The following is a 21,698-nucleotide window of genomic DNA, read 5'->3' as shown; positions in this document are numbered from 1 at the left end:
ATCAACCATCTTATAGGCTTTCAAGGCTAATAAAAAAATATTACTCCTCTACAAAAACAAAATTATGCATATGAAAAATTAAGAATTCATAAAAGTAGTCACTAAAAATCAGAAAATTTCTTTCTTTCTTATAAATACTCCTATAGGTCAATTAGAGAACAAATTTTGCACTTCACTTAACATCTCGAAAAGAACATTTTCATTCAAATGTCTCGGTACCATGATATGCCCTTGTAAACCTCCGATTACAGCTTTTGAAACTCAATTTAATCAAATATAAAATAAATTAGAAATTGTTTCATATCTAAGCTACCCGTGTCTCACTCTAATCAAATTGATTCTATCAACATCTATACATATATTTAGTGTTACATGGATGCGAAGAAGGGCCATAAACATTATTGAAAAATCAATGAGAGATTTGCAATATCAAAAAAAAAAAAAAGACCAAGTCTAATTTAGGTTTGATATTCATGATCTGTATATCAGATCTGGTTCACATGTAAAACACATCTACTCTTTTATGTTAGTGGAATAATGTGGCATTAGCTAAATATGAAAGGTTATCTCTTTGAAACAATGTTTGTGGGATAATGTGGCATTAGCTAAATATGGAAGGAAGGTTATACCCTTGAAATACTACTTGCGGAAATTTGTGGTATTAGCTAAATATTAGAAAAAAAAAAAAAAGGTCATTCCCATAACACAAACAAAAAATCTAGATGGGTCGGAGAATATTTACTAAGTTCATGGCTGATTTGGCTAATGGTTTTAATTATATAATTGGATGTGGTGATTCTATAAATGTGTTTAGGGATAATTGGCTTTTTAAAATTTTAATTTTAAATTTTTAAAATCAACTTTGGATTTCTTTATTTTTAGTAATTTCGTTGTCTCAAATCTTCTTCTCGATGGTATATGGAATATACATTTGATTGAATACCTTTTTGGCGTGTTACTTGGGAGGAGAAGATTTCTAAGAAAGAAATCAAAGCCACATATAAGAGAAAGAACAAAAAAAAAAAAAAAATAGTTGCGCTTCTTTTAATAAATAGTTGCACTATGCTTGTATATATGTTAGTTATTCTATTTTATTGAAACACGATAGATTGCAAATCAACGCAAGACCTGTGGGACACTAAGAATCTAGGATGTACATAATTGTTATTTTTTTTTGTAATAATGAAAGGGATATCAATAACGCATATTCTTCTCTTATTCTTTTTCTATAAATTTATGAATCTTTTTAATTAGCACTATGATAAAGCTTAAAATCGAACACTTTGGCGACCAGGAAAATACTAATTGCCTTAAGGAGGGTGATAATTTGGCTAAGAATAGCAGTTCAAGGAGCAAAGGAGGGTGATAATTCCCTTCCTCCTCGCCTTAGATAAATCCATTGAATCATTTAAAATCCACAAGCATCAAAAGGAAATAAAAAGAAAGCTCGTCATATGAGACGGAATACCTTATGATGTTGAGGAGGAGGAAGGGAGTAGTTTTCTATTAAGAAAGAAAGTATATATCTTAATAGTTAGTTGGATCAAACGGCATTGATGAGTTAACTCATCATAAACCAACCGGGGATCAAATTGAATACCTTATGATGAGTTAACTAAACGAGAGGGAGTTTTCTATTAAGAAAGAATATCTGGTATTGCTTCCAAAATGAGTTGTTGTCAATTTACGATAGATTGGAGGATCAAACGTGCAGTGTCAAAGGCACACAATTCATCGTGATCGAATCAGATGTTGCGTAGAGAAGAACATCCATCCTCCATGCAACCGTATCAATAATTTTTTTTTTTTTTTTTGGAAGTTAATAGGTGTATGCATTGGTCGGCCGCCTGACTTAAACAAAAACAACAAATCCAGAGGACCAATTAGCCACTACAATATTAAATTATTTGACGTTCAAACAATGGTAAGGTTTGTAGCAGATACATTTTCTTTCTTTTGAAAAAAAAAAAGTTGTGATCATCATCAATCTACATTACTTCGATCAAATTGATCCGATTGCATTTGGAAGAGAGGTGAAGAAGTTCCATCGGTAGAATTCACACATGCAATATTCTTCTGCTTCCTTTGATTCTAAAAAGAAAAATAAAATCATTATATTGGGGTGTACTCAATAAACCCTCATGAGAATCAACTCAATTTTTTTTAAAAAAAATAAAAAAATAATTATAAATAACCCAAATTTTCCCTCAAATAATTGTTCACTTATTCAGTACTTTAGTAATATTTTTTATATGTTACGATGTTTTGATCATCACAATAAAAATATTATGTATGAGTCAAATAAATCCAAAACACCCTAAAAACACCATTTGATATAACAATACTATATTTTAAATAGAAGTTTATAATCGTTTAGGACAACATCACTCAAATAAAAATTAAAAATTATTTTATTATAAGATTTTGACACCCGTAATAAAAATACTGAAAGACCTATAGTTGAAAATTCTATAAATTATAGGTCTAAAAATATGATATACGCCACATGTGTTTATAGTACTTTTAGTACTTCAATAAAAAAAATATATTATAAATATTGTTAAAAATATTATAAATGAGTCCAATAAAAAATAGTTTAAAATTGATAACAAAATGAGTAAAACAATTTTTAATAAAAAAAATTGGAGATATTTTTTTTTTTTTAAAAAAAAAAATATATATATATATATATATATTATTTAGGAGAAAGAAAAAGGAATATCGATCGAAAAATAAATTCATCCAAAATACTATAATGTATTTTTACGGAAGATTTTGAAAACAAAAATTGTAGCGCGGCTCCATTCCCATATCACCGACGTGCCGACGATACATAATCTTATCTTAAACACATTAAAAATGTACGATTAGATAGATAGTTGCTAACTTTTACATAAAAATATAAAATAAGCGACGCTATAAAGCCCGCCTCTTTCCGTCTTGGACCGCACGAACGCGCGACCTGGAATCTCTCTCGTCGCTTCCCTTTGGTGCCCGACTTCTTCCCGATTCCTGCTCGCGATCGAACCGTAGTCCAATAAGAAAACGAAGAAGAATCAAGTTTGACTCGATCAGTGATTCGACACTAAGTGAAAATCCTCGTCTTCTCCTAGGGTTCCGCCGTCTGCCGCAATGGCCAGCACCTCTGGCGGTGTGGCGAGAGGGCGCCGGCTCGTGGGCGATTACATTATTGATCGACAGATTGGGGCGGGAGCGTTCTCTACTGTGTGGCTGGCGCGGCACCGCATTCAGGGAACGGAGGTGGCCGTCAAGGAAATTGCCATGTCTCGTCTTTCTGAGAAGTTGCGGCGCAGCCTTCTCTCCGAAGTCTCCATCCTCGGTCGCATCAGCCACCCTAACATCATCGCTCTCTACGACTTCATCCAGGTCCTCCCCGTTTTCTTGTAGTTTTCTTTTAGCCTTCCTTCCTCGATAGAATAAAACTCTTGGGCTTCTTCTTTTTTACTTGCTGTGGTCATTGGTCCTTTCTTTTAGTTAATAGCTGGAACTAGGTGCCGATTTTGGTTGCTTTGAACCACCTCTGTTTTTATTAACGACTGAGAAGGATGAATTTTGTTAAATGGTTCGTCTTGAGTCAAAATATGCATGGACATGTGTTTTGATTTGATATCTTCACCTGATTATTGATTTTAGCTTACGGATGTCTTGTTGTTCATCTGTGGGGCTGCATAAATAAAAAATGACTCGGGACTTGGAAATTAGAACCCACACGAATGTACTCCTACTGATGTTTGATGGTACTATGAACAGGATCATGGAGAACATGGTCTAATTATATTGAACAGGGACCAAGGACGACCATGTGGGGTTTGAAAAGATGGTGAAACAGAAACAAAGGTCCCGTGAAAATGCTACTGAAAATTCTTGATAAACTCGTATTGGTGTATGTTGAGTGCAGACTATGGCACATTGGTATATCAGGGTTCGTGCAGAAACATCTTCATTTACATCCAACTGTCAGTTCTGGTTCAAAATGTAATAATTAAATCCCAAAATAAGAGTTTTAGATGTTATGCAATTAGCAAGTAGATGTAAACTAAGCAACTAATTGGATTAACAATATCTTAAAATTCGCTTGGATTTTTTCATAGCGCAGTTCATAATCAGGAAGGTCATGGTTGCTGAGCAAATAATTAAGTATCAAAATCCTTTGTTTGTCTTTGAAGTCATCAATAATGTATGCAGATACAACCATCAACAGATTTAAGGCCGTTCCATGATTTTCAATATCTACAATTGTTTGACAGTCAAACCTGCTGTACACTGCTATGAAGGCTATTAACTTCAACACCTCTCTCAATTTTGGTGCTCGATTGAGCCTTTTTTTCATGAAGAAGTCATCTGAAATTAGGATTTAGTGAAGAAGTCATCTGAAATAAGGAATGAGCATCACTACCTTTGGATTTCTACAACATTTACAAATATGCTAGATGATCATGAGGTATGTTGATGCACAACAGAGGCAAAAGATGCAGCCTTGGTGGCGAGTTTTGTTAAGTTTTAGTTAGTTGGATGAGGATTTAGTCTCGTGTGAAACTATCCATTCTTACCTTTTTAATGTTAGCCTTGAGTTAATGTTTTGTGTTTAATTTAGATTGGATCCTATATCAGAGTCTCGTTTTAGGTAGATTAGGTTCCTTATGTCAGTAAATGCTAACTGATTATATCCATAAAATTAATGTTGCTGGATTGGAAGGGCAGATGGTCATTAGATTTGTCGTTTTCAAAACCCATGATGACAATAAAACATTTTCTAAAAAATTTCTATCACATTATAAAACCTAAAATTTCTTAGCAGTAAGTTATGTTATAAAAAAGTTGGACAAATACCAGCTGATTATATCAAAAAATTTAATGTTGCTGGGTTGGAGGGGGATATGGTCATTAGAGTTGTAGTTTTGAAAACCCATGACTTGAATGAATCATTTTCTAAAGAATTTCTATCACGTTATAAAAACTAAAATTTCTTAACAGTAAGTTATAGTAATATGTTGGACCACACATTTTTATTTTTTTCACTTTTTGTTTCTGAATTATTATTTTCATATTCATCTTTGGCCAATCATACCTGAACCCGTATGCTAAGCTGGCTCTTGCTTTCGATTCTAATGTAGATCCTAAAGCCACCTATAACCACAATCACGTTATTGGGAAACTTGGTTGTCATTGTCTGAGCATCACATTTTGGATATAGTGTTGAAATATTTTTTATAGGTGAAAAACAAACTCTATCAATAGTGGAAATAATATTATATGACCTGATTGAATAGATTGATTAAAAAGGAGCTCCTTGGTTAATTATGTTAGGATGCTGATCATGCTGTGGTAGAACTATCATAAATAAATTAACTACTGTTAAACATGGATACTTTAAATTGCTTGTGGTATTTGTACTGGATAGGTTTTGGATAAATATCTGGTTTTAGATAACTATCAAAAGATTGGATTCTTTTTCCATACTTATCACATGAAATCTTTTTTGCATATGTTGATCTTTTGATTTTAGACATACATGAAATTCTAAGAATCTAATGGCACAATTCCAACCGAGGAAGGCCATTTATGCATTCCAGCATGAGCTTAGAGTTGTTTAAGACACTTGATTTTAATCTGTTTGAGTTTTATTAATGCCATTTAGATGTAATAATCAGGAATTGTAACAAATTTATTTGGATCTTAACTTGAGAGTTTTAGTTGTTTGTTTGATGTCATTTAGGAACAGATCTTGGGAATATATATGATCCAATACACTCTTTGGTACCCTCTTGGTGGGATGATAGACTCTTATATATAATAGGTGCTTCCTACTTCCTAGGAAGACCAATATTTTCTAATTAAATTAGTGATCATATTTATTGACAATTAGTTCATTTTAATAGTTTTAAAAGCTCACATTTATTTTTAAAAAATAGAACTACCAGACTGTATGTATGGTACCTGCACCAGATGGTTTGTCCATCGACAATGTCAAAATGTAGGCTGCAATGTTGTACATAGAGTGTACCAGTTTTTGCTTAAATTGGTAAATCCTAGGTGCTACACTCTGTATATTATTAAATTGACTAGTGAATTTTATTATTCTTAGGATTCTTCAGCTGGTTTAGACAAAGTAACTAATATGACTAGCTACAGGCCTTCTTTTCTCTTCTTTTTTTTTTAATTTTTTCCTTATCTTCTTTGCGTTTTGTCTGCTAGTACAGTCGGTTTGGTTCTTTGGTTTCTTTTAAACAGTCTAACCTTTTTTTTAGTTAATGCTTTAGCATCAATATCCATGATAGTGAGGGTACAACACCCTCCCTAGATCCAAAAACTTGGGAGCTTTGTGGACTCGATGCTTTTTCTAAAAATGATAGTACTTTTCTTCTGGTTCAAAATTTTAAGATAGTACTTGTTGCAAGGTTTAATATCCTTTTGTGCAAGAAATTTAAATAGAACAAAAAATGTTTCCTAGCATTCATGCCTTTTCATAATTCTGCATTTTTTTCTTTATGCCCATCATTTTATACCAGATTCCTGGGCGAATATATCTTGTATTGGAGTTATGCAGAGGTGGTGATTTATCTTTGTACATACAGAGTCATGGTAGAGTTTCCGAAGCAACTGCAATGTATTTTATGAAACAGCTAGGTACTGTTGTTTGTCTTTTGGAAAATTGTTATGTTCTACACTCCTTAATGGTCTTTCTTGCAGCATTGTTACAGAAATGCGGTTAATTTAATTTACATTTCTTTTTATAGCTTCTGGTTTGCAGGTTCTCCGTGCTAATAATGTCATTCATCGTGACCTGAAGCCACAGGTTTTATTCTGCTTTTTTGCTCCCATACTTTTGCTTGATCTCTGATATTTGAAGCTTATGGTTCTGAAAGCTGGCTGGACATTCTGAAAGATCGTGTTTATATCTTAATTTTGGAATTTTTCAGACTCTCACCTCTATTTTTTTGTTAGGATTTTGCAGCCTTACTGCCAAGAATATGTTTCATCTCTAGTTATTTTTTGCAACTTATCTTGCTTTGATAGTTTGATTTGTCTTTTTCACTTTCTAACATTCTGATATATTCAACGAGCTTATTGATTATTTGTGTTAATATATGCAAACAATGTTTAAATTGGATTATGCTTCTTGGCTGGTCACTAGTTAATAATCTTTTTCTTGTCACTAAGCTTAGTTTTAAATTCCAGAACTTCCATCTAAAGCTTAATCCTTTGTTTGACAGAATCTTCTTCTCTCGACATATGATGAAAATGCAACCTTGAAAATTGCAGATTTTGGCTTTGCTAGGTGTGTTCTTTTGTTTCTTATTCTTTTACTATTTAATGAATACCAATTATTTATTTATTTTGGTGACCATAAATATTGTATTAACTGTAGGTGAATGCCACTTCTTATGGTGTTGACTATTATTTTTCTTACAAAGCTTTAATTTTTCATAACTTATAAAATCAGATGTGTGGATTAACCAATCTATTGTGGAATGTGATGTAAGTAAATCTTATTCTTCATTAATCATCAGTTACGAGGAAGGTTTACTGTGAATTCCCTATGACTTGACAAGTTAGCGAATTCGTGTGTAGATATCTAATACAAGTTTTACAAGTTGACAAAATTTTCTTGTGATGTTGTATTAGTTTTACAAGGTTTCCAATGATATATTATCTATTCATTCGCAAATACAATGAATTTTTGCATCACTAATCATATTAGGTTTTTGGAATAAGATGAGCCAACATCAAATAGGGTAATTTCTCTGGCCTAGAATGTCATTAAGCAAACGAATTTCTCGTATTTTCATTTTTAATGGTTGTTGCATTTAGGGAAAACTTTTGTGAGTTGTTATATATCATCAATAGCACCATAAAATTAGAGATGTTAAATTGTTGTAGTTTATTTTAATCAGTTGAATGTGAAAGTTGTCTACTTAACATAATTCAAGATTTCGCATGAAACAGATTTTGTTTTAGATTTTAATCTAATTATGAAATATCTATTCTAGAAGGTGGTCTTCAGTCTCGATTAATGTGAAGTATTCGTTGCTCTAAGATGTCATCCTTCCCCTCTTTCATTGCTACTCTCTTCTACATCGCTGAAATTCTTGGTTTATTTAGATGTCTTGTCTGCTCTGGAATATTGCTCTAGAGCCTATTGTTTTCCTTATAATCTCTTGCAATGACTAAATCTTAAATACAATTTGATACCAAGGTTTGTCTTCTTGTGCCGATCGGTTGGTCGGTGGTACGACACGTACAGTTCCGTATCAGTGTATCGTGTGTCAATATGCTGGGGAATACTGATGATCCCAAAAAATCCCAAGAACCCTCAAAATACCTGAAAAATAGAAAAAAAAAAACAGATTCAGGTTTTTAATTTGGAACTAAATGCAAGTTTAGTTTAATTTCATCAAAATCATCTAAATTAGGAAGGGATAGTAGATTTATCTTTTTTAAGCTTTGAGGAGCAGCTTTACGACACATTTCGAGTCATTCTTCCATTGATATTAAATTATCTACAAAGATATGACTTGAATTGTTAGATCATGAGACAAAACTTTAAGATTCAAATGAATTAAATAATAAATGAATCGGCCAATGAATATACTTGTTCTACTACTAAAATGAACAACGGGACTCAACAGGCGGTTGATCGAGATCCTTGATCCTATATATTTGTATATCAATATGGTATATTTGTCGGATCTAATCCTAAAATTGCTCCTACGACATGGTATACTGATAGTTTGTACACTATTGGTGCATCAATATGATAACAGTTGTAGCCTAATCGTCTTGAACCACACATGTGCGAGGCGGCTCCTAAGGTAAGTATGATTGTGGCCTGTATTGGTGCGGAGGATGGAGAATACCAGAGTTTCTACTTTCGCCACTAATATGTTGCTCCGCATCATAAGATCAATCAACCTTAGAAAAGAATGACCAACCATGGTATGCAGTACCGAATGGTACCACCCGGTACGGGTGGTACATACCGGTCCGACGGCATACCGGTACGCGGACCGTCAGGTACCGCTACAGTGCTACAGTATTACATTGTAGCAGTGCTACAGTAATGAAGAAAATATATAAAATTGTTCGGTACACCAGGGTGTACCGCTCGGTACATCGGTACTATACCGTACCGAGCCAACCTCGAAACACCGGTACGATATGGTATTGCATACCTTATGACCAACTATCACTATTCTGTTATAGGCCTTAAGATCCTCCATAACGCGATGATTGGAAATACAACGAGCTTTGCTCGGTGTTTATGTCATATAGGCTCTGTCGCATATGTTCAAAATCATCGATTGTCTATCCCTTCCCCTTCCTCTTTCGTGTATAAACTGTGGCTATCTGCTTGAGCTCCATAATTTGAATCTTAGGTGGCATGCGTAATATATTGCTTAGTCCATTCACCACCCTGTGGCTGAGTAGACGGAACCATCGACTCTCCTGTCATCACCATCGTCGGTCGAGGTGCTACTATCTATGTCATTGGTATCTCTATGGATCGAGCAGGTTGTTGAATGTGATTAAGAAAGTGTCTCGTCGCCTGACTCAATTCTTTCTGATAGTTCGACTAATGCTAATGTCTTCCCCTGACTGACTGTTATGTGTCATGACCTCGAGTAGTCTAACTCAAGGTTGTTTGGCTCCTTTCACCATGTTCTGACTGTGGGAGATCTTCTTGCTGTTGGGGATGTTGTTCCTCCTCTTCTATTGCCCGGTGATTCAAACGAGAAGGATGTGGAGGATCTCCCACCTCATCAAGGATCCCTTTGGTTCTTCGTTGCTTTGATCTATTCCTAACATTGACTGTGAAACTTGGTTATAGTATTGAAGATCGAAGGGATCAATCTATGGTTCCTTTGACTCCTTGTCTAGCTCAACACACCATAACCTTAGTAGCATATTGTATTGGACGTATATAAGTTTCTCCAATCATTTATATAATAGTTTATTACGGACCTTCATGTGAATTAAGGCGAACATTGATCAATTACATTCACAACCACTCGATGACGCCATCTACGAAAGTATATGGACCATAACCTTTCTTAAATTAGGTGCGGACCTTTCAAGTTGTAGTCACCACTTGGTCGTAAAAAAATATAAACAAGGCTTTATTAGCATAACAAATCATTGATGTCAATTTCAATTTATAATCAAAGATGGGTGTGTGGGTGTGTAACTGTTCTTTACCAGGATTCATATTGTAATGACACGATATAGCTACACCATCGTAAAATGAACTGACACTTTCTTGGCATAATCGACCTTCCATAATAGCCTCCATTGCATCGACACTTTGTGGCAAGTGTTGATATATAATATTCCTTAGTGCTTCTAATAAATCTAGTCAGGTCCCAAGACTATCGAAACTGAATGGCCGGATTTAGATAATGCTCTACAAGACATGATTTCGTTAATATTAAATTTTCAAATAATGATTATTCATATTATAAATGAGTAAATGACTATAATATAAATTTACCTGCATTATGGATGTCTTAGACCCTATGAGATTTGCTCCTACGATCGATGATCTGTAAGTATTGATCAGCCTTCTAATCATCGGACAATACTTTATTTACCTATTCTTTGGTTGTAAGTAATATATGTCGAAGATAAGGCATCTGTGGATGTATCTCCATATCGACCTTATGGAGGATAACATATGGTTCCATATTGTTATAATTTCATTTACGGACTCTTAAAATCCAGAAGTATGAATTGTATTCTCCATCTTTTTTACATCACTTGTTTTTAAATACTGTGAATATGATCATTCCTGTAATGCCATTATTTTGCCTTGAGATCATGCCTCTTTTGCAAGATTGATTTTAAAGCATTAAAATTTTAGCAAATTGAGTTACGTTGGGTTGGAGTGTCTCACCATTTGTAGACTTCTACATCAAGGAGTGGACCCAATGATGGTTGTATATAAACTTTGTCATCGGTCGTGCCCTTGCCACACTTTATTACTGATGGTAACCCACTAATGTTCATCGTAAGGTCCATGCAATGAGCTGTATATGGAGTTTAAAACAGTGTTTCTCTTCACTTTATCAATTGTAAATCGAGCTTCTTGAAATTAGCTCCATTATCGATCACAATCTAGACAATATACTAAGGCCCGATCTCTTCTATCACAGTGTCCATTAGGTTCTCAATATAGTTTGCATCTTAAATTTTATCGAAAGCATTAACCAACTTGTAAAATATGATCCTTCTATTGCAATAGACAAGAAAGTTGATGATGCTCATTCTTATAGGTCCAGTCCAACTATCACACATCAGTGTCATCCTACTGTCTCTTGAAGGATTTAATCCAATCTTTCAGTTTTGTGACCTCCTCATCTAAATAAACACCATATATCTCATTCGGTATAAGATGTTGGATCCCTGTGCTAGCATTTTGGATCGAAGACACCATGCTATAGAATATGGACCTTGAGCTCCATTTGCTAGAATATTGTGGAAGTTTAATCACGTTGCTATTGCCTTGCCAATATCTCGCTTCTTTTCTTTTGTATAGGCATCATCAATTCTTTTATGTTTTGTTGTTTGTAGAGAATAAGCTTGCGGATCAATATAAACAATATCATGTGTTAAGCTTCTACTAAGTCCTCTCATAAAATCTTAGATTCTACCCTACCTCATGCTACCAATCTTGCTTAACTGAAGAGGGGCAATTGGCTGCCTTATGCTAGCCCTCTTCTAGATACCCTATGCCCTTGACCCACTACCATTGTCATACTCCTATTGTGAGTCAAGTCATTGATGTTTCATTGTCTCCTCATACATGTACTGATGTTCCAGTGATGCACGAATACCAGCTCTAATATTCATATTGACATCATTGTCGTGACCCTCTATTAATCATAAACGGGTTCCTACGTAACCTGCCTGAATTCTTCCTATTCCTTGGCCTTCTTTTGCACTTCATTGTCCTTTGCCCATTGTAGCTTATCTTGAAATAATTTATAGATCTCCATCGGAACTTGTTTTCATTTTGCAACATCGGGATAATCGTCCATCGAATGTTGCTTCAATCGAGTGATTCTTTCATCTCGGCCGATGTAGCCACAATATGCACTGCCAATGATGAGGAGTGTCGTCCAAATGGTGGACATGATCCCAAGCATCATCATGTTTGTTCCTTCGATCCCATGCTCCTACAAATATTTATCAAATTAACAAACTGTCATAAGCCCTAATTGCCATCGAATTTGAAAAAACAAGCTATGATTATATGTAATGAACCCTACTTGGTCACTATAAACATATCAATCACTCCAAAAAGCATTAACTACATAGAATTGACCCAATGTAGGTCTAATTTTGATGAAATAAGTATTAAATCCACTAATCACAGCATTAAAAAAAACTATATTATTACTTAATTAGCCCTCTTTTACCACTATAATCGTGTCAATCACCCTAAAAGACATTAACTACATCGAATTGACTCAATATGGGTTTAATTTCGATGAAATCAGTATTAAATCCACTAATCACATCATTAAACAAACTGTGTTATTGCCTAATTAACTCTCTTTTATCATTATAAGCATGGTTTGCAGTACCGGTCCATACCGCCCGGTACGGGCGGTACGTACCGGTCCGCCAGACTTTCGGTACGCGGACCATATGTTATCGTTCCGATACTGTAGCAGTACTGTAGTACTGTAGCACCTAGGTGTACCGAGCGGTATACCGTACCGTACCGGTACCGAGCCCAGGTCGAAATTCCGGTATGGTACGGTATTGCGAACCTTGATTATAAGCATGTCAATCACCACAACAAGCATTAACTACATATAGTTGACCTAATATGGGTTGAATTTTGATCAAATTTGCATTAAATCAACTAATCACAGCATTAAAATACTGTATTAGTGTTGAATTGGCCCTCCTTTACCACTATAAACATGTCAATCACCTCAATAGGCATTAACTACATAGAATTAACCAAATATGTGTCTAATTTCACCGAAATCAATATTAAATCGATTAATTACAATATTAAGCTATATTACTCCCTAATTAGCCCACTTTTACCACTATAAACATATCAAACACCCTGATAGGCATTAACTACATAGAATAGAGCTAATCATGGCATAAATGAACAAAGAACTAGAAAGGGAATACATACCTCTTGATTACAGTGATCCTCCTCTAAAGAAAGTGTTACAATGTCTTAAAGCTTTGCTTGAGTTGAAGAGGGTGAAAATCTAAGAAAGAGAGATGTGAATGAGAATGAGTTAGAGAGAATGTAAGAGTGAAAGAAATTGAAAGAGCAGGGAGGAATGAGTTTAAAAGCCCATTCAAATGTTGCCAACTATCAAATTGACCATTGAAGACACTTGAATCTGAGCCATCAATCGAAATCCAAATGTTACTGACCGGTACAAGTCGGTAATAGTCGAGTTTCGACCATGCCATTCAGTATATACCCTCGTACCACCTTGTACACCCCTCCTAATAGAAACCGCTCGGTATAGGGCGGTCTGCGTATTGATCGCTCGTTGGACCAGTATGTATCGTACCATTTTTAGTGTTATGTCAAACCTTGTTGATACTGATTGTTCTTCTGCATTTTAAATATTCAAGATCTTCACATCTCTTGAAGTGGAAAAATACTGTTGAAATTTTCTATTTCTTCCCTTTCTTTTCTATTAAGATTGTGTTTGTTTCGGGCACTTTATCCAACAACTCTTTTTTTTTCTTTTTCACAATATGGTTCTTTTGCTGTGTTTTCTTGTTAAACTCATCTGGCAGATCTCTGTCACCTTCTACCCTAGCTGATACTCTTTGTGGTACACCCCTTTACATGGCTCCAGAAGTAATGGAATTGAAGAAGTATGATGGAAAGGTGAGAAATGAATCCTATCTTATAATAAAACTATTCATTTATTTTGTGCAGCCTATTTTGTTTATCATGTTTTACTAAAATGACAGGCAGATCTCTGGAGTGTTGGAGTTATATTTTATCAACTTGTAACAGGAAAGACACCTTTTACTGCAAATAATCAAATAGAGGTTTGCTTATTTAGTTTGTTACTGCTGTTCTATGTATTCTAGTATGTTCTTTCAGTAACAAAGGACCTTTCTCAAGCAGTTACTGCAGAATATAGTCAATGCAAAACAACTATGTTTCCCATCACATCACAATTTGAGCTCTGACTGTATGGATTTGTGCCAGAAATTATTGCATCCTAATGCTGGTATGTACAGTTGGTTTTCACATGAAAAGATAATCTGTCAACCTGCAAAAGCCTTCTTCCAGTGATGGACTATAGCAATATATAGAAATCTCAATGAATTTTTTTACTATATTTCAATTTTCAACTACTGGCTATTAACTTGATGCCAACCCACTAAATATGTTTCAAAACCCAAACAAAGATGAGCCAAAGCAACAGAAGGATTTTCTTTGGTGAATAGCAAGAGTCCACCGTGCTGATTGTTGTTTAAGATCCTGAAACCAAGGGGCAAATCTCCTAAATCATCCTAGACATAGTGCACAAAGAAGAAGTGACATTTTTCAACAAGAAAATGTTAATTTCAAAGAAACATCAAAAAGCATATTGAACATTCATTACAAGAGAATGAAAGAGTCACAGGGTGCTTTATTCATGATCCCTTTCATCTCTGTTTCAATGCTCAACTTCTTTCTTTCTCCCTTGGGCTGGTTCGGTATGTCTGCATTTGCTTTTTATACTCATATCCTAGCTAATGATGGAGCTTTGCCATTCCTGATCTAATACAATAATTTTGATGATTTCTTTTTTGATCCGGAAACATCTATGATAAAGAACATTTGAGACAGGCCCCATTTGACCTAAGTACAATAGGCTCATCATAAGTTTCTGTCAAACCAGCAACAAGAATAATCAAATGTAGAACTTCTAGATAAAATTTTGATACTTCCTAGAAAACCCTAGGGACATAAATGTATAAATAATTGGATGCTGATAGCCTGCACTGATGAGTTGAATAATGAATTCACATTTCTAGGAGTTTCATTTATAGGAGATAACTGTGCTTTATCACTATGTAGATTGATTTACTAACATTTTTTTAAAACGGAAAAGGTTAACCAAATCTTTGTTGCTTTTACTGTTTCTTGTGTAGCTTGTGCTATTCTGATAATTATGTAAGTCCTTTATGCTTTTTGTCAGACAAGTCCATTTAAAAATCTTCTTTGTGTTCTTTTGTTACACTTGGGGATGGTATTGAAGCATTGCTATGTTATGGAGGTTTTCAACCTAAAGTTTATCTGGGGATGTGGAACCTTCTAGTGGCAAATGTTTTTTACCTACCTTTTTTTGGTGCCTATTCTTTCCATCCCTTTTTAACCTCACTTGTACGGAGGTATATGAGGTAGACAACACATCATAGAGTCTCTTCAAATTGTCAGGGGAAAAAGAGTTATCTTTTTCTCAAAAGAATTATATGCACCATGTTAACTTCTTGTTCAGAATCCCACATATGGTTTAAACTTAAATTTTCATCGCATTCTGTATGATTATAAATAATCAACTTCTTCCAGTGGAACGTTTGACATTTGAGGAGTTCTTCAATCATCAATTTCTTTCCAAACAGCCTCCCGTTGACATAGCAAGGTCAGAAATGTTTTTCATATACTTGAATGATTGCTACACACAATTCTTTATGAAGGCTTAATAATTTTGACTTAAGCTGTGCATTTTGCAGGATGATATATAGAGAGCAAGAAAGCATTCCACTGGTTGAATGCAGTCGTACAAGGTCCATCGGAGAAAATTCACATGATGACTATTTGCCTTTCCCTTTAGATGAGGAATCTATTAGGAAGAAAAGAAATCTTTCTCATTCCATGCTCAAGGGCACAGTGAAACCGGATTCGGGATTCTCTGTTGATATTGGACATAAAAATCGGATTTGTAGTCCATCAGAAGTTGTAGCCATTTCTTCCGGATATGCTGGCCATAGGCATGATTCTAGGGAGTCTACTGGTGTACCTGCTAAAGATATATTTTTCATGGTACAAAAGCCTACTAGTTCCTCTTCGAAAGGTATGGTTTTTCATATTCAGGCTATTACTGTTGCCTACTATATTACAGCTTCTAGATTTACCAGTTACTTCTCTGTCATCTGTAGATTCTGCGGCTGTGGACTCATTGGAACTTGTTGATCAGGATTATGTCCTTGTTCCTAGACCACCCCTGCTTATGTCTTTGTCTTCAGTAAGTCCCTCCAGGCCAAGCAATTCACCATGCAAATCAGAAGGTTCACAAATTACATCTCCAAATGTTAGGGCATCAAGTGCACCAATGCCAATAAGTGGTGCAGCAGTCAGTAATGCTCCTGCCATAAGAAGCCTGGGAAGTTTTGGCTCTCCTGCATCAGAAACTTCCCATGGATCCATCGATATGTCTGATGCTGTGGAGCAGCCATCAGGTCACTTCATGACGAGGATTATATCGTTGCAGCAGTTTGCATCTGTCATAACAGATGTGGTCAAAGAAAAGGTGAAGATTGTGATTCTCATTTTCTCTTCCTCCTCTAGGAATATCTTTTGTTTGACTTTTTCTGAAACAATTAGTCATTCTGCATTTATTCCAGGGATAACCCAAGATTGAGGGTTGAACAATGCTTATTTCATCAAATGTGGTTTTATTTACTGTACTTGTGTTGGTTTATGCTGCTTGATCAATATTTCTTTGATTAGTTTGAACCTTGATTTACTATTCCAAGAAAAGTAACTAACTTTTATTTTGTTTCTCCTGATTTTCATTAATGTGCAATTACGTCAAGAATTTGAAATTGCCCTCCAAGAAATACTATTAGCGTTTAGAAATAATGATGCTAGGTTATCCTACACAAGGTTTTCAATTTCGGTCCATACCGATGTACCGAGCCTTGCTCAATACGGTACGTACCGAGGTGTACCGACAGTATGCCGTAAAATGCCAAAAAAGAACTGAAAAAAAATACCAGGGCGTACCGATCTATCACGGACAAAATTATAAACGAGGTGTTTGATGTAATGCTTATGTATATCCGTGTCTTTTGGTTTGTTCATGCTTTGCACAGCATGTAAAGGGTTGGCAATAAGCATAGTAGCCCCATTTTCTTTAAGTTTGGTAGTCATTTTAGGTTTATAAATAAAGGTTGTGTCATGTGGACACTTGTGGGAGATCTCGATCTGTAGTGGATCATTTTGGACCCTTTGTTATGTAACCATTCAGAGCTTGTGAAGTCTATTTGTAATTTGCATTGGCTATAAAGTGTTTACTAAAATGATTGTTTGTGGATCCCGTGTGAGATGCTTTCTCTAACCCGTTTTCTCTTTTGTAGGTCCTAAGAGACCATAGGAGGTTTCGGGGAGGCTGACCTTTGCGAATGGACACGCAAGGGTATCGCACAACTTAGACAAAACCAGCTAAGTACGTGACATATGGTATCAGAGCAGGACAAACACTTATAGAGACACTTGGCATGCACGACCGCTTGGGGAAAAATGGGCATGGAGATGTAGGGAAAAGGAGTCGCTCTAAGGAGCGAGCATCTGAGATTGGCATTCAGAGGAATGGCCAACCCTTCACGCAAGAGGCACCACAAGGACAAGCAAGTTGCGAAGAATATGTAGCGCAGAAAGGTTGGGATGGTTGAGTTCAAGCTACGACTCGACATTGGCAACCATACTTGATGGTGCTCGAGGCAAGCGAGACACTTGGTAAAGGATGAGACCTTGCAAGGTGGAATGGGTCGTTCAGCGACCAAAAGAGTTATGCAAAGCTCATAGAGGTGAGGGGAATTGCTAATTCGAAGAATTCGGTACTCATGCAAGGGCTTGTATACAGACGATGGAATGTTCGTGGCCATCTCAAGGCAATCGAAACTTGGCACTATGGAGCATTGAAACTTTCTCTAAGAGGCTGAAGTGTGCAGCGAGTTTAGCATGTTACTAGGTCTTGAGCAATGCAGCGGGGGCTGTATTGACATGGAGTCGTAATCTAGCAAGTGCGTTTGCGGGAGACAGAACAATTCACAGTTTGTTCAGCAAAGCGGAGTAGTCCAAGGGGATGGTAGTCTTCGAAACTTCTAGAGGGAAGGAAGCAAAGAGAGAAGTTGCTCCAACAGGACAGATATCCAAGAGGGATAAGTCTCGGCTCTCCAGAGGAAGAATTATGTGTAATGGACCTTACATGTTGAGGAGGAGTGCCTCAAAATAACTCCACAATACTCAATGGACTTAGCGAGCGGCGAGGAGTCGTCGCATGATCTCGCTTGAGATAATGCATTAAGGGATGCATTGCGAGATCAAGTGGGGGAGTGACCCAAGGTAACACAAATGAAGACACACTTGGAGCCGATATTGAGATCAGACTCAATGGAGGGCTAACCCGTGGAATGGTGGACGTGAGGACCAGCATCAACTCAATGCAAATCGAGGAGCGAAGCAACTTGGGTGTAACTTGGCAAAGTACCCAAGCCGCATGAAGGGAGCCGACATAGAAGATGGAACATGAAGCGGAGGCACAGAGCTTTCCTTTGACATAGGTCAAGGACATGAACTCTTGTAGACGCAAGAGTGGGATCATGTCATTTCATGGATCCTTTATTCTGATGGAGCGGACTCATCCTGCATGGTGCCAAAGACGAAGGGAGCTTCTAGGCACATGCACCTTATCTCGAAGAAGCATTTGACGGAGGAACCAAAACAACTCAACTTGCGGAGGCAAAGTTGGGTTCAGAAGGCCTTGGCACGGGGCAAGAGGACGCGGAAGTGAGTACTCTTGAAGAATACACCACAGTGCTGTCATTCAAGTTGTCATGAAAAAAGCGGTGCGTAGCGGAGATTGTGTTGGTAGGGGGTAGAGGCCCAGGATCCAGACAATGGTGCATCAATTTCAGCGAAGTCGGTGGACTTCGAGAGCTACTAGGCGACGGACTGTCCTAGAGTTGTGCTTCGTTTAGGTGCATTGGGTATGAAGTGTTTACTGAAATGATTGCTTGTGAATCCCGAGTGAGATGCTTTCTCTAACTCGTTTTCTCTTTTGTAGGTCCTAAGGAACCATAGGAGGTTTCGGGGAGGTTGACCTTTGCAGACGGACACGCAAGGGTGCCGCACGACTTAGGCAAAACCAACTAAGTGCGTGACAGAGCAGTACACCTCGGTAACGATCGAAATCCAGGTCATATCAATCGATAATGGTCGAATTTTGACACCGCCCGATACAAACCCTGTTTCGCCCAATACGGGGTCAAAACACTGATACCGCCCCGTAGAGGGTGGTCCGCGTATCAATATCGTATTGGTACGTACCGCTCATCCCAGGCGGTACACATCGAAATTGAGAACCTTGATCCTACGCAGTACAAAATACACCCATTGTCACTCGTACCTTCATTCTCCATCTTAAGTTTGTAGTTGGAACAAATAGAGAGATTTTTATAGTAATCTAAAATCATTGCATGCCTCTACTCGTATGTTTGTTCCTATGCTTAACTGATTTTGCAGTACTAGTCCTGTTTAATTTTCAGCACAATTTGCTTGGCTGCTTCCTATTTTTTGGAATATGTACATTCAATTAAATCACTTAGTTGAAACTTTTGTTTTATTTGATTTTGAGGATGTGGTCTGATTTGATATCTTTCTGTATTGAACATTATACTTAACTGAATGAAAGATCGAAAACGGGCAACGACTGGAAGCATTCTCAGTTCAGCTAGTGGTTCTTGCTATCTGGAGGCAAGCACTGCACATTTGCCATGCACATGATGCATCGGGTATGGAAGCAAGTCCGTCGCATGAAGTAAAGACCCAGAAAAATTGCATTTCCAAAACAGTGGAATATATCAACTGCACAAGCTCTCAAGCATTAGATGCTATTTCCTCAGAGATTCAGAGAAACTTTCTTCTTGGAGTTGAGTATGGCGAGGAGCTTTCCTGGGAAATTAGGCAAATGGCAGGTACGATTATAAGTTTTAATTTCGAACTTTTTTAAAATTAGAATAATTTTTTTCTTTAATTCTGATGCTTAAATTGATAATCATGCAGTAGCTACCAAGCTGCCAGATGCAATGGAAATAATATTCCAATCTGCCCTTACATTGGGCAGACAGGGTGGTGTAAGTAAAATCTTTAGCTCTATTTAACACAAGTCATTATCTTATTATTCATTCTGGTCAATAATATTAGTATCATTTTGACTTTGACTGATACGGACCTGATTATCCATTTAAATTTTAACAAAAATGGAATTTTGTGGGTTGGTATTTTTATCAAGAGCATCTCAATAAAACATCAAATAATTGCAGTTTCATGCTGATCCGTGCGTTAGTGACAGCACTAACGCACCTTTTTTTTCCACTCAAAATAAACAGGTCGATGAGATGATGGGGAACACAGAGAGCGCGTCATCTCGGTATTCAAAAGCAGTATGCTTGTTGTGTTTTCTTCTGGTGGAGCCACCATTTCTTGTTCTCAGCCCGCCATTTTCCCTTACGAATTCAGATCGTTGCCGGCTCCGCTTGTACATTGAGGTTATCAACGATCGACGAGGCCAGTCCCAGTTACAGAGAACAGTCATCAAGCATGAGGGTCATTAAAGCCCCCTATAACATTTCTTCTAAGCCGCTGATAACTACTGTTCGATGACTTGCAGTATTAGTTTTTTGTATAGTTATTATTTTGTTCAATGGTTGGGTAAGGATGGTGGCATTGGGGTACTGTAACATAAGGGTGAAATGATTGTAGTCACTCTAGCAATTTAGTAAATAATAATTCAAATCATGGTTATTGTTGTTGTTGTAGTAGTATTTTTGTGTTGGTGAGTTATTACTTCCATTCATTTTTGGCATTATAAACTCAAAACTGGACTGTTGTATAAGCCCTATTTTTTCAAACAAAAAAAAAAGTCCATATTTTGTGCTTCTCTTTGTTGGTACCCGTTTTATTTTTATTTTTTTTCTACTCCATATTGTCTCGTCTCCAAGATACTTTTCATAGGATATTGATGGATCAGAGTGTATATATATATATATATATATATATATATATATATTTACTTATTTATTTATTTATTTATTAAAGTTTATTTCATGAAGATCCTGTATCTAAAAATAAATGTATTTTATTTGTGCATGAATTTAATGATCGACAAAGATGGCTACAGAACCTTATAATTAATATCCACCACTCCGAGGGTCTCTCATCATCAAAACCCACAGAAATTGGATGCCACTCTCAAAAGTACGAAAGCCATCTTCCTCGTTTCACCCACATTGCAGCTTCGCCATGTCACAGGGGACGTTCTCCTCTCACCTTCGATGGAGCAGTCAAGATTTTCTCCGAACAATCCGAAGCCGCACCCAAGATTTGGAAGGAGAAACCTTCTATTATAGCCAATGATCTCTCTCTCTCTCTCTCTCTCTCTCTCTCTCTCTCTCTCTCTCTCTCTTCCATATCAATACAGTTCGCATCATACTCACTGCTGGAAAGATGAGGAGGATGAGTTGGGAGTTAATCGAACTGAAGGGCTCGAGGAGAAAGAGACAAGCGAGTAGATATCATGTTAGTGCAGTAATTATGTTCCCTTTCTCCAGTTTCATTAACCTTTATCCCCACACCTCCGGTTGAAATAGTTCACCTGTTCCATGGAGGAGAAGATGGGAGCCATCAG

At 36.5% G+C, this 21,698-nt stretch overlaps 1 protein-coding gene across 3 annotated transcripts; it reads left to right on the top strand.

Moving 5' to 3' along the window:
- The first annotated feature begins 2,941 nt into the window (after positions 1 to 2,941).
- On the top strand, positions 2,942 to 20,832 carry LOC135628138 (serine/threonine-protein kinase ATG1c-like). 3 transcript variants are annotated; one of them, XM_065134614.1, is made up of 13 exons: positions 2,942 to 3,387; positions 6,531 to 6,648; positions 6,759 to 6,817; positions 7,236 to 7,300; positions 13,804 to 13,897; positions 13,984 to 14,064; positions 14,144 to 14,249; positions 15,578 to 15,650; positions 15,742 to 16,082; positions 16,168 to 16,538; positions 19,704 to 19,986; positions 20,078 to 20,145; positions 20,401 to 20,832. In XM_065134614.1, the coding sequence occupies exons 1-13, from the start codon at positions 3,133 to 3,135 to the stop codon at positions 20,623 to 20,625; spliced, it is 2,139 nt and encodes a 712-aa protein (XP_064990686.1). In that variant the 5' UTR covers positions 2,942 to 3,132; the 3' UTR covers positions 20,626 to 20,832. The 3 variants fall into 3 exon arrangements, with proteins under 3 accessions (XP_064990686.1, XP_064990687.1, XP_064990685.1); XM_065134615.1 differs by having other exon boundaries at positions 2,943 to 3,387; positions 6,597 to 6,648; positions 20,075 to 20,145; XM_065134613.1 differs by having other exon boundaries at positions 2,943 to 3,387; positions 20,075 to 20,145.
- Positions 20,833 to 21,698: the final 866 nt, after the last annotated feature.

This window comes from Musa acuminata, chromosome BXJ3-1, assembly GCF_036884655.1.
Source record: "Musa acuminata AAA Group cultivar baxijiao chromosome BXJ3-1, Cavendish_Baxijiao_AAA, whole genome shotgun sequence".
In the NCBI taxonomy this organism is placed as follows: domain Eukaryota; kingdom Viridiplantae; phylum Streptophyta; class Magnoliopsida; order Zingiberales; family Musaceae; genus Musa; species Musa acuminata.
This window is presented reverse-complemented; position numbering and strand designations above follow the sequence as displayed.

Bases quoted from the DNA above. Each gene is read 5' to 3' on its own strand.
- LOC135628138 (XM_065134613.1), top strand. From the start codon at position 3,133: ATGGCCAGCACCTCTGGCGGTGTGGCGAGAGGGCGCCGGCTCGTGGGC. The intron at 3,388-6,530 runs GTCCTCCCCGTT...ATTTTATACCAG, and splicing joins CTCTCTACGACTTCATCCAG to ATTCCTGGGCGAATATATCT. The intron at 13,898-13,983 runs GTGAGAAATGAA...CTAAAATGACAG, and splicing joins TGAAGAAGTATGATGGAAAG to GCAGATCTCTGGAGTGTTGG.